At 39.8% G+C, this 13323-nt stretch overlaps 1 protein-coding gene across 1 annotated transcript in view; it reads left to right on the top strand.

Annotated features, from left to right (window-relative positions):
- Positions 1–12979, top strand: part of LOC139934923 (tectonin beta-propeller repeat-containing protein 2-like) — a 54335-nt gene extending 41356 nt beyond the window's left edge. Inside the window, exons 9-15 of the mRNA XM_071929352.1 lie at positions 306–441; positions 1175–1388; positions 2715–2804; positions 3961–4191; positions 5130–5420; positions 6134–6283; positions 11586–12979. Of these exons, the coding sequence (XP_071785453.1) occupies positions 306–441; positions 1175–1388; positions 2715–2804; positions 3961–4191; positions 5130–5420; positions 6134–6283; positions 11586–11728 (1255 nt within the window). The 3' untranslated portion in view covers positions 11729–12979. The remainder of the gene's footprint in view (positions 1–305; positions 442–1174; positions 1389–2714; positions 2805–3960; positions 4192–5129; positions 5421–6133; positions 6284–11585) is intronic.
- Positions 12980–13323: the final 344 nt, after the last annotated feature.

The following is a 13323-nucleotide window of genomic DNA, read 5'->3' as shown; positions in this document are numbered from 1 at the left end:
TAATAATAGTAATAATAAGACTTGTACTGCGCACATATCCACCCTGCTGGGTGTTCAAGGTGCAGATCTTGTAGATCCTTCGATTTGCAATTTGTGATTGTTTTTCTTAATGTTTGCTGGCAAATAAAATGAAATGAAATGAAATAATGTGTGAGAATAAACTATCAATAATAATAGTAAACTTGCTGGTACAACCATGTAATAATTCTCTTTCAACGGATTGTTGGCTATGAAAAAGCCGGTTTGAACGGTATACTCTGCTCGTCTTCAATAAAGCATCTGTGTGATTTTTTAAATCTTTCCAGTTTCAAACTGAAATTTGCAAGCATCGCCCTGGACAGTCGAAATGTAGGCTGGGGTATTGATGATGAAGGTCTAGTCTGGTTCCGGACAGGCGTTACACCCAACAGTCCCGAAGGAGATGATAAGAAATGGTGGCAGGTAGACATCTTACACCGTTTTCATTTGTTTCTAATTTGCCCCAGGCCTGGAATTACACGCAGGCCACGGAGGCCAAGACCTTCGTTGCCCTTGGTCTCGACCTTAGTACCCTTTGAAAAGTTTCCCATAGACTTTATGATTTTCAAATACAAGTGCCCTTCGCCAAATTAAAATAGCCTTGCATTTTCAGAGATGAGTCTGACATCATGAAGAAAAAGAAAAAAATAAGTCACTGCCTGTCAACTTGTGCACGCATCAAGTTTTGCAATTTTGAAGGTCAAGGTGGCTCAGTGGTTTCTTTACCTGCCTTTCACCTCTGTGGACTCTAGTTAGATTCCCACCAGGTCGCATGTGCAAGTATGCAACTTGCCTGCGATAGTTTGAAGCTTAAGTGCGCAAGTTTGAAACTTGCCCCAGGAGCTATACTAAGCGTTCAATAAGGATAGAAATTAATTGCATAGGCTAGCCAAGGCAACACAGTCAGAATTTGTTTTCAACTTTGAAAGATTTTTAAGTATGTTTAACGGAATGATTTTTATGACGTTGTGACTCTTCAACAGCAGCTTGAAACCTTGCAGGGTTGTGGCCATGGGTTGACAGACCTTGCATGCTTGGTCCTTTATGGCACAGCCAAGACCCTGCTGGTTTCAAACAGTCATCTAAGATCTTGTTGCCACTGTTTCATTCCCTAATACTCACAATCATCTCCTTTCTCACTCCCTGTCTCTTCAAGGTCCCTATGGGTGAGTACCTCATGCAAGATCCCAATGCCTTGAAGATGTTGCTGAATATGGCGGGCACCAACGCCACTGTAGATCGCATGACCAACTGGCTGAAACGTCAGTACTACAGAGCCACTCATATAGCAGCCAGTGCAGGCAGCCTATGGGTCTGTGGTTCATATCACTACAAGAGCTCTCTGCATGTATCCAAAGGAAATTTACTAGGTATGAAGGAAATTAAAGAACACTGGACACTATTGGTAACTGTCAAAAACTAGTCTTCAACATACAGCCTGTCAACATATGCATAAAATAACAAACCTGTGAAAATTTGAACTCAATCGGTCGTCGACAATGCGAGGTAACTATCAAAGAAGAAAACAACGCCCTTTTCACACGAAGTTGTGTGCTTTCAGATGCTTGATTTCCAGACCTCGAAATCTAATTCATTGAAAATTACTTCTTTCTCGAAAACTATGTCACTTCAGAGGGAGCCATTTCTCACAATGTTTTATACTATCAACAGCTCCCCATTACTTGTTACCAAGTAAGGTTTTATGCTAATAAATATTTTGAATAATTACCAATAGTGTCCTTTGCTTTCAAAATAGTGTCCAACCATGTTTGTTTTTTCTTCTTCTAATTTATAGTTTGCAGGCCTGATATTTCACGTAGGGGCATTGCCCCATAGTGGTGTGCATTCCACTCAGGCTAATACTACATGTACATGTAGGTTCACACTACGTGCGAATGCAAAAACTATACGAATGTTGGCGTCACAAATTCGCATTGAATAATTCGCAACAGTTGAACTGTTTCTGGTGAAACATTTCATGTAAAAACACCCATGTGAAGTCAAAATTCGCTTCGCAATTGCAGGAAGTATGAACCGGGCTGTACATTGTTAACAGTTGCTGACTACGCGTATGTTTTCAAAGGGGAATATGTTAGCACACATTTGCGAAATTTGGCAAATGCTCTGGGGAAGTGTAAGCTATTTGCTCCGACTAAAAATATTATTGGTGGAAAACAGTGCAAAAGCAGTCACTAAGAAATGAATATTAGACTGGTGTGTTCTCAATCTTACCTCAAAGTAATCAGATTGGTTGTAGCAAAGTTTCATAATTAATCATGTCAAATTGTATTTGCAAAAATTTGATTTTGATGTTAAACAGCAGATGACAGACTATTGGCGTAACACAGATTGATACTGCAGCACAATTGGTCCAACAGATTGAAGCAAATGGGCATACAGGTTTTTAAAACGCGGGTAAATGTTTGCCCAACCAGAATTTCCTTTTTCCTCACAGAAATGCTTTTAAGCAAAAAGAAAACGATTTGGCAATAGTGAGGGCATTTTGGGACGCTAGGTGGCAGCAGACTTGCCAGGTAAATTAATTGTTCTCGGTAATGTGTGCGCTGGAAATTTAGCTAGTAAATCTGTCGCCACCTAGCGTTTCAAAGTCTCCCATTGAGTAGTGTAACCTTCAAATATCACTTACTACATTTCCTGTTTCAGATTGATTTGATTTCTGCTTACTCCTATTTTAGGTTCCCGATGGGAGAGTGGTTGTCCGGCCGGTCTACCTTTATCCGCTGTCTGGGTCACTCTGAGTGCTACAGGGGTGTACGGTCCCAGTGGTAAGCCCATTAACAACTCCTCATAATCAGGGCGTGGGTTATCAATAGCGATCTCATGGTTGCGACCTTTCCACCAGTGCTGCATAGGCCCTCAACATCAGTGTTCCAGTAGGCTCCTTGGCCAAATTCACAGCGGTAACTTTTTGTTACAAAGTAAGACATGTGTTGAGGTTTGCACTGAGCTTTGATCTAGTGTGAAGTCCAGAGACACTGTCAGGGTTGTAACAAAAATTGTTTGTATGCATGAGGACTTACTTTGTTGTATCTTCATAGGCTTTAGATTTTCTTCATAGGCCACAAATACACCTCTCTTAATATTTATACATGACGTCATAATTCTTACCGAAAATTACGCTATGGGCGCACGTCCCCCATCACTTGCAGTGGCTGCGCCCATCGCCTTGTTTTGGATTAGCATTGTGACGTACCTCATACATAAATATTAAAGGAACACGTTGCCTTGGATCGATCGAGTTGGTCTTTGAAAAGCGTTTGTATTCATTTGTTATAAAATGCATATGATTAGAAAGATATTTTAAAAGTAGAATATAATGATCTAAACAAGCATTACTCGAAATTGCGTGGTTTTCCTTTTACCTCGTTGACAAACACGGTCGGCCATTTATGGGAGTCAGATTTTTGACTCCCATAAATGGCCGACCGTGTTAGTTCGCAAAGTAAAAGGAAAACCACGCAATTTCGAGGCAAATGTGTGTGGATCATTGTATTCTACTTTTAAAACATCTTTCTAACCATATGCATTTTATAACAAACGGTTACAAGCGCTTTTCAAAGACCAACTCGACCGATCCAAGGCAACGTGTTCCTTTAAGAAAGGCGTATTTCTGTTTTAGGCCCAAGGCACAGTCTCTATTATGCATATTGGACAAAACAGGCCGGCTTAGATTGAACCCTAAGTGTACTTGACTCAATTTGATTAGTACCCGACTCATTTCTTGCTTATCAAAGAAATTAGCTAAGTAGAACTTTCTTCTTAGCAGCTTTATGAAATTGGGCCCTGATGGTTTAGTTACAATGTTCCACATTTGCAATGAGTGTGTAATGACAAACCTCAGTATTTGTATCAAGTAATGTGTTAACTTTCTATTGAATAGCATCATCGGTGTATCTAACTGGTTGTCAATTTTCTTACCAGGAACTATTTGGGCGGCCCTCAAGTCTGGCGAGGTCTTCTGTTTCCCTCCAGACACGCGCAAACCTCTCCAGGTTGATCCCCCGAGGGCGGGCGCCGTCTTCAAGCATCTCAGCGCGACAGCAGACACGCTGTGGGCCCTTACGGAGGAGAGTTATATCTACGTTCGGCAACGCATTACGGAGAGGAGTCCACAGGGACTGAGCTGGAAGAAACTCAACCTGGACCAGCTAGGTGGGTAATTTTAATAATAATAATCAACGTTTACCATAAAGCCCTTAAGGGCGTCTCAAAGCGCTTCTAACATTATTACCCCTGGTCACTAGGCCAGCTAATTCATTCCGTAAACCCATCTCAGTAAACAGCCTGTGCAACCCCTTGGTGGAGAAAAGCAATTGTATTTTCCAGCCGGATAAGGGGCGCGACATAAAGCTAGGGTCTGTTCGGTAACAGGAAACAGAACATAAATTTATCTTGGCCTATGTACAACTTTTGGTTTAACCGCTGATGGTGATGACTTGTGTTCCGTGAATTTCTAAGCAAGCAAACCTAGAAATGTTTTAAATTTTTAAGTTTGTGAACAACTTAAAAATGTGAGTTTCAGCGTTCTCTCAATGCACATGTTTTGCGACAAATACGCCAAAATTGTTGGCTGATACACCCCAAATTTGTAGTGGGAGGGAAACAAATTGGAGCATAGTACATGCGCATGCCTGCGCATGTAACATAACGGATGTGCATCAACCAGTCAGAATCTTCAGACATTTATACTGTACAAAAATGCCTGTAGTGGCTTTCTAAATATACAGTTGGTCATGCATGCGGCAGGATACCTTAAACTTACAGAACTTCAGAAATGTATGATTTGAGGCATTGCATGGTGAGGTTTCAATAAATATTTGGTTTGCGGTAATACCATGGGTGTATCTACTTTCCAGGTAGAGTTTGTTCTTAGAGAACAGTCTTGCTACATAATCGACTACTGCGGAGTAGATTGATTTGATTGTTCATCAGGAGACTTCTCAGTTCTGAAAAAAAACTTTCCTGCTTTTTAGCTGTAACTTGGGTGGAAGGTATAGACAGTTGGCTGGGACTATGTTCCATGAGTTTGTAAGCCAGCAAACTGTCAACTGAAGTTGCCATTATTGTGTACGTGTATTATTTTCTTGCAGGGCCATGCAAGTTAGTACACTTCTCCTGCGGAGCTGATGTCGTCTGGGCGTGTGACAACGAGGGCATCATCTACCTGCGCATCGGCGTGGATATCCCCAATGATGTGTCTCTTCCTGCAGCCTGGGTGCCTGTAGACGGTAAGGCGGTCGGGTACGGGGCGCACTTTGTGCAAGTCTTCTGCAGCGTTGACAACCGCCTCGTATGGGCAATTGACAGCAAGAAAACTGTGTATGTGAGAAAGGGCATCTGTGACGGGCTGCCTCTTGGACTGGAGTGGGAGGTTGTGGAAGGTATGTTGGAGGAGTGGTTGAGGACTGGGGGTGGGTGTAGGCAAGGAACTACTGCCTTGGGCAGGGTATCACTAAGAGACAAGTTGGATCTTAAGATTTTTGTTTACATGTTGCCATGGTTTTCTTGTTTTGTAATAATAACAATAATTATAAACTTATACTGCGCACGTATCTGTCTCAAAAGAGACACCCAAGGTGCGTTGTGCGATGTTAAGATTAGTTTGTGGGGAACTCATAATAATAATAATGGTGGCTTCTTATATAGCGCTCAGGTCCGTCACGCAGTGATGCTCATGGCGCTTCAGCAACCCTGGTCACTGGGCCTTAACTCATTCCTTAAACCATCTCAGCTCCCTGTGGAGTATACAGCCTGTGCTGCCAAATATGTAGCGCTGACACGTTGCTTTTCACAGGCTGCCAGTTTGAACTCTTTTTGTGACTTGATCCTTTGAAATGGTTTGTTCAGTTTCATTATGCAACAACTGGATATTCAGCTGTGTTCATCAATTTTTTAATTAAGCTACAATTTGTTTGAGATCGGATTCTTTTCAATGCTCATTGCAAATAAATCTTGTCCTGAAAATGCACATCTTGCTGACATACAAATTCATGATCCGTTTTAATTCCTTTTCATGACTTATCTTGCAGCTTTGTGTAACTTGACTCTCAGTCTGATAACTTTAGTGACATCTGGTGTTTTCTTTCTTCCATAGGAACTCAAGCTGTTCATCTGTGCATTAGTTCTAGTACAGTGTGGGCGCTGTGTCCAAACGGGGATGTGGCGTGTCGCTTTGGTATCACGGAGAGGAACTGTGTTGGTGATTACTGGAAGAAAGTACCTGGGAGCTACACATACCTATCAGGTACCCACAAACAAACCTTGTTTACACCCATATCCCTATCAGGTACCCACAAACAAACCTTGTTTACACCCATATCCCTATCAGGTACCCACAAATAAACCTTGATTACACCCATATCCCTATCAGGTACCCACAAATAAACCTTGATTACACCCATATCCCTATCAGGTACCCACAAATAAACCTTGTTTACACCCATATCCCTATCAGGTACCCACAAATAAACCTTGTTTACACCCATATCCCTATCAGGTACCCACAAATAAACCTTGATTACACCCATATCCCTATCAGGTACCCACAAATAAACCTGAATTACACCCATATCCCTATCAGGTACCCACAAATTAACCTTGTTTTTAAACCCATATCCCTATCAGGTACCCACAAATTAACCTTGTATTTACACTCATATCCCTGTCAGGTACCCATAAATAAGCCTTGTTTACACCCATATCCCTATCAGGTACCCACAAATAAACCTTGTTTACACCCTTATCCCTTATCCCAATAACCTTGAGAATACACGTAACCCTCATACCAGGGTGGACATGAGGAAATCGGCCGGGACAGCTACTTTGCTTTCGTGGATTGAGGGGACTTGTCATTTTTATTTTCACTAACGCGGAGTAAGTTCTGAATTAGTCTCAATATTACGACTAGCTCGCTCTAGTCTTTAGGAGACTGGAGAGTGTGTGAGATATCGGCCTGTTTATAGGGGTTCAGACTTTTGAGTGCAGAGTGGGTCGCTGCTCAGATTTTGAGGGGCTGCTGAATCACAGACTTTATTCCCCCATGATATTCTACTTCTTAACTTTACCAGTTTCATTACTGTTTATGATCGAAGGCCGACTCATCCGACTTACATTGTTACTAACAGCAGTAGACCAACAATTAATAAGTAGAGACAGTAGACCCAGTTTGTGCTCTGCCTGCATTTATTGTGATTTACCAAACTGGTTTACAATGTTACATTTTACAAATCATTACATCAAACATCAAGTTATATGCCTTATAATCAACGGGTGGTTTGTTATATTTTCTAAAGTTCCTTTTTTTAATTGTGGGCTACTGTGGAGTGCATTATTGGTGACCCTGACCAGATACTTGCTTGAGCTTTGGTCATTGGTTAGTTATTTTTGCTTTGGTGATGTTGCTGTACTGACCAATTTGTAATAAGTTGTTGGCTCAGTTTGACTTAAAGACAGTGGACACTATTGGTAATTGTCAAAGACTAGCTTCCACAGTTGGAGTATCTCAACATATGCATAAAATAACGAACATGTGAAAATTTTAGCTCAATCGGTCAACGAAGCGAGATAATAGTGAAAGAAAAATAACCCTTGTCACACAATGTTGTGTGTGTTTAATGGTTGAACTTGAGGTCTCGAAATCAAATTCATGGAAAATTACTTCTTTCTCGTCAACTATGGCACTTCAGAGGGAGCCGTTTCTTACAATGTTTTATACCATCAACCTCTCCCCATTACTTGTCACCAGGAAAGGTTTTATGCCAATAATTATTTTGAGTAATTACCAATAGTGTCCACTGCCTTTAAAAACTTAATTTTGTATTTTTAGCTAAGCTACGCTCCAAGCATCTGGCAGATCGACAAATTCTTAAAAAGTCTTTTTCTGAAATAAAATAAGGTGTTTTCACACAAACAATTTTTAACAACAAATCTATTGAAGCGCATGTACAACATTGGGTAATTGTCAAAGACCAGTATTTACACTTGTATAAAAGATGCAATCTTACCAATGTTTTGCACACCCATCAAGTAAAGTATTTAAAATATACATCACTAGAAACTGGCTCAAAATGCATGATGTGGATATATTATAAGTTATGACACAAGTGGAGTGGAATACGGAAAAAATATAGCACTTCTGCATGCAGCCGAGTTGTACGCAGGCGCACTATATTATCCGTATTTCCACGAGCGCGCGTGTGATAACGTATTTATCTTCAAGCAAACTTGGCGCGTGACATACAACACACAAGACGCATGGTAGTGATATTAGCCGTGCAATATATAGGTTTTTATCACCACTCCATTCTGCGAATCTGATCGGAGGATTAGCGCGTACTTGAAGATATAAAGTTTAAATATCCACATTGATTTTAATAAATGTGACAAAAACTCCAACATCAGTTATTACAGTTTGGTTGTTGTTAACTCTTTCAGTGCCACGCTCGTACATGTACGATCTGTTTTATGTATTCTGAAATCACCATTATATTGTACGTGTACAATCTTTTTTATGTACTCAAAATTTGTCATCGGTTGTACATGTACAACCCATGATATTCATGTTATCACTCAAGAAATATAAATTACTAAATTTTTGTTTGGTTAGAAAGACTAATTTTTTTAGTTGTTATACAGAATTAAAAAACTTAAAAAAGCTGGACATTTTATATTAAAAAAAGCTGGCACTGAATGAGTTAACGTACTAATACAAATACAACTAAAAACAATTCAGTGACCAACTAAGTTAGTTTTTTTTAACACAATATATTTTTGATTTTTGGGGTTGAACAAAGAATTGACGAGATTGGGATTTGAACCAAAGATCTCCAGATTAAGGTACCGGCGCTCTACCAACTGAGCTATCTAGCCCTATATTGGCGGTGTCCCTATTTTGTCAATATCTTTGTTCGGGGGTGCCAGTCAGAAGCCATACAACCGTTAACTGCCGTGTAGCCAGGGATCATACCCAAATTCTGCTACAACTTGGGAAGTGGCAGCCAGGAGATCACCTGGTTTATATGTACAATTTATTTTTGAAAGCCTAATATTTACACACCTTCATAGACACAACTTCAGGAAAGTGTCTAAATGTGGTTCAAGATCAAAACTAACTGTTTTAACTCTTTTCCTAAAAACTATGGCATTTAAAAAAACTATTTCAAGACAAGTTTTCCACCATGACCATCTTTATACTATGTAAGTTATGTGCAATGGACTGCATCTCTTTGGAACTCCTTACCTGGTGCATGTTTCCCTCCATTCTACAATCTAAATTGTTTTAAGAGGAATATCAATTCTGAACTTCTACTCCCCTGAATTCTTTTCACATTAATTAATTTCTCTTCTTGTAGCCCCATAACAAGATTGGCTTTTTGCCTTGTTTGAGGTGAACCTGCATTAAAAAAATGTAATAAGAAGGACCTATAACAAAATAGTTCAAGTTCAAAAAAAAAAAAAAAAATGCCAGCAGGGCATACCACTTGGATATGCTTTTAGACTTTGGTACAAAGGTTAAGTGATTATTTCATGCGAATCCTCATGGTACTTTTCTTGTATGAGTATTTCAAGTCATCACCGGTAAGTTCCCCCCAATTGATCCCATGCCCGTGAGCTACACTACTGTGGTGATAATACAACCCATTCAGGTGGGATCTAAAGCAAGCATTGAACCACCAAGCACCTTCATGTATTTGTGCACAAGATAAAGCTTCATGTAGATTATCATTATCTCGATCTTTGGTTGTAAATGCTTGGTTGTTATGATGCATCATGGCATCTCTCATTGTGCTATCGGTATTATAAGAGCTCAAATGAAGAGTGTACAGCTCACCTGAGATCTGGAAACCATTGTAAACTGCCCAAGATTTCTTAGCGTCCCAGTCTTCAAGGTCAACGCGAAGAACCCAATCGTTTGCTTCAGACTCGGTCAGTTTGCGAAGGTTGTCATTTCCGAGCCAGAATTCGCCCGACAAGTCCCCAAACCCAACCTGGTAGTCTGCCCATTCAAGGTAGAAATCTACGCTGCCGTCCTGACGCCTCTGAAAGACGATCCATCCCTTGCCATCAATGTCCATTTGACAGTACACCTTTAGACCATAGCCATCAAATCCAGATGGATATATTGTGTAGATACCACTCCTGGTACGACCTGCGTCAAGAAGATTCTGACAACTGCTGTAGGTAGACGCAGACAAGAGAGATGTGTCTTCATCAGCATCAAAGTACACACTCCCAGAGTGTGTGACAAACGCATCAGGATACTGAGCCCTGGTGGCATTGATCAGCTCACAGAAGTGAAGAGGAGGTTGATAATTCACAGAGTGACAATCAGGATCAGAGTGACAGTAACTCACACAGTCCACTTGGGTCCGGGTAATCTTGAATTGATACGGCGCATGTTGTAAGTTCTTGTTCACTGCAGTTACAAACTTCCTTGTCCGAAGTTCAAAGTGACACGACATTGCCCAATTTCTTTGTATAAAGAGGAATAATGTCAGGAGGAGAAAGCTGATGGACTGCTTTTCGACGGCGATACTGAGACTCCCAGATCCAAACATGACGAAGAATTTATATTGTCACTGCTTTTTTTAATAAAGAAAAATGTATGTAACCGACCGTTTGAGCCAAGCTCCTACAGCAGTTTGTTTCTTAAGTTGAGAATTCTTGTTTTTGCTCAGTCTATTTGAACATATTTGTGTAGTGAGTGTCACAAGCTTCGACTCTTTTCAGAGCGCGCATTGTCCAATCTTCAACAACAACAATTTCTCAGTTCTAAGCTTTGGACAAAGATCTCATCCTACGGTGTGGTAGTTGGCCCTAAAAAAATGACGAGAATGACAGAATTCATATTTGCTAGAAGTTGAGTTGTCGGTATAAAGCAGAGAAGTGTTGAATGTCAGTCTGATCTGCTGAAGAAAATTCAGTACTACTGGGTGGAATTCTTCACCAAAATATTTGTGTTTCTGCGCACTCGCAAATTGAATCAAAACTAGGACACTGACCAGTATGCTTATGATGCGTGTGTCCCTCCCCCCCCCCCAAAGATTCTTTAGAAAATCTATTAGTCTAATTCTTTTATCAAATCATTTGTGTTTCAGCGAATCCACAAATTGATTTTAAATTGGAATTCTGAGCAGTATGCTATTAACGCCTACTGCTATGTGTATATAATCACCACTTGTTGTGGGGTCAAGGTGGTTGCCATGGGAAAGTGTAATTTGCATTACTACTCCCCAGTAGATTGTTTTGAAATCTATTTTTTTTTCCAGGGCTAGAGCCTCCTATCAAACAACTAAAATTAATATAAAGAATAACATTTTGCTTCTTGTCTGCAAATTGCTCTTTTTGAATTTTGCACTTTGTGGAATAAAAGTGTTGGGATTTCCTTCCTCTTTTCCTAGTTATTACACCTTTTTTTTATCTTCCTTTGGACTTGATAAAGGCACTCCACTTCATTCTGTTTTGTTTTTCTTATTTTACAAAAACCTGACATCTGTATGTTTTGCCCTGATTATAATATATTTTTTTGTTTTACTTTTAATTTCCAGTGACCCAAAGTGATGACCTATGGGCTCTCAGCAGTGAGGGGAAGCTCTTTCAACGTTTCACTAAGATGTTCCATAGACGAGGGTTACCACAGATTGAACAACAGGAATCACCATTAGCTGAGGATGATTGGGAGTTACTGTAAGGAGAGGTTCATTCACTGCTAGCAAGCGTAAGATTCTTCCTACTTTAGTCTGTTCTTCTGACTTATATTCTTGGAAAAATCAGAAAACTTTGATATGGAAAGGTTTGCGGTAACACCATGGCATGACTATCTCTAAATGAGTTGGGGTGGTTCTGAAAGAACCGCAAGTTGAAACCAATGGTTCTTTTTTAGAACCAGCCCAACTCATTTAGAGATGGTGTTAAGTTCTAAATAGAAAAGACCAATCACAACCATTGGCGGATACAACATGTGATTGAAGGCTTAACCCTTCGCAAGGTTTAATATGGCAGGCAATCTGGGCTTAAGATGAACTGCCATTTTCACAAAGTGACCTATCTGTTTTGGGAACTAATTACTTTTAAAATATGGCAGGAAAGAAAATACATTGACTGTTTGGTATGGATAGAAACAAAATATTAATAAGCAGACCCTAAAACGGCATTTTGAAAAGTAGTGCACACCTTCAATCGTGATTTTCTTCAAACATGAGGAATTTTTTACTGTGGGCGTCACTTTTTGGTGCGAGCAACAATTTAAATTCTACTGATTGTCACTCCGTAAGCAGAAATCGTCTGCTTATATTTTTTATGAAACTGGCCCGAGCTTTAAGTTTTTAAAAATTGCTTATTACCTGCAATCTATAGCAAAGCATTCTTGTCCTTATTTTTTCATCCAGTTTTTACTGGGGGGAGAGCTCCAAAATAACACTGAAATTTTGCAAAGTTTTTTTCATGTAGTGTGTGTAATATAGTGTGTATATTTACTCTCTTGGCATGAAATACGTCTCTGTACAAATTGTAAACGAGCGACAAATTTAGGCTATGCTGAGTTTTTTTTAAATATCAATAAAGTTATTTACTTTGAAGCATCACTTGGAAGGTTTTAGTGCCTTAGATTTTAATGACTTAGTTGCAATGACTCAAGTTTGCACGATTTCTTAAAGGAACACATTGCCTTGGATCGGTCGAGTTGGTCTTTGAAAAGCGTTTGTAACCGTTTTTTTGCACGATTTCTTAAAGGAACACATTGCCTTGGATCGGTCGAGTTGGTCTTTGAAAAGCGTTTGTAACCGTTTTTTATAAAATGCATATGGTTAGAAAGATGTTGTAAAAGTAGAATACAATGATCCACACAAACATGCCTCGAAATTGCGTGGTTTTCCTTTTACCTCGTCGAATAACACGTCGGCCATTTATGGGGGTCAAAATTTTGACTCCCATAAATGGCCGACCGTGTTAGTTCGCACAGTAGAAGGACAACCACGCACTTTCGAGGCAAACTTGTGTGGATCATTGTATTCTACTTTTAAAACATCTTTCCAACCATATGCATTATATACAAAACGGTTACAAACGCTTTTGTTTTGACCAACTCATCCGATTCAAGGCAACGTGTTCCTTTAAACAGATGAACTGGTGTGCTTGCATTGCTTCAATCTATTGCAAGCGTCGCTTGGGCTGTTGGAAATCCTTTTGTGCACCATTTATCTTTAGTGTGGTTAGTATGGAAGTTTTAAAGGGAATCGAGAGAGAATAAATTTATTGTCATAATTTTGACTTAACAGCTCATTATTG

This window comes from Asterias amurensis, chromosome 1, assembly GCF_032118995.1.
Source record: "Asterias amurensis chromosome 1, ASM3211899v1".
NCBI classification, from domain to species: domain Eukaryota; kingdom Metazoa; phylum Echinodermata; class Asteroidea; order Forcipulatida; family Asteriidae; genus Asterias; species Asterias amurensis.
The sequence above is the reverse complement of the archived record's forward strand: the minus strand, read 5'-3'. Positions and strand labels throughout refer to the sequence as shown.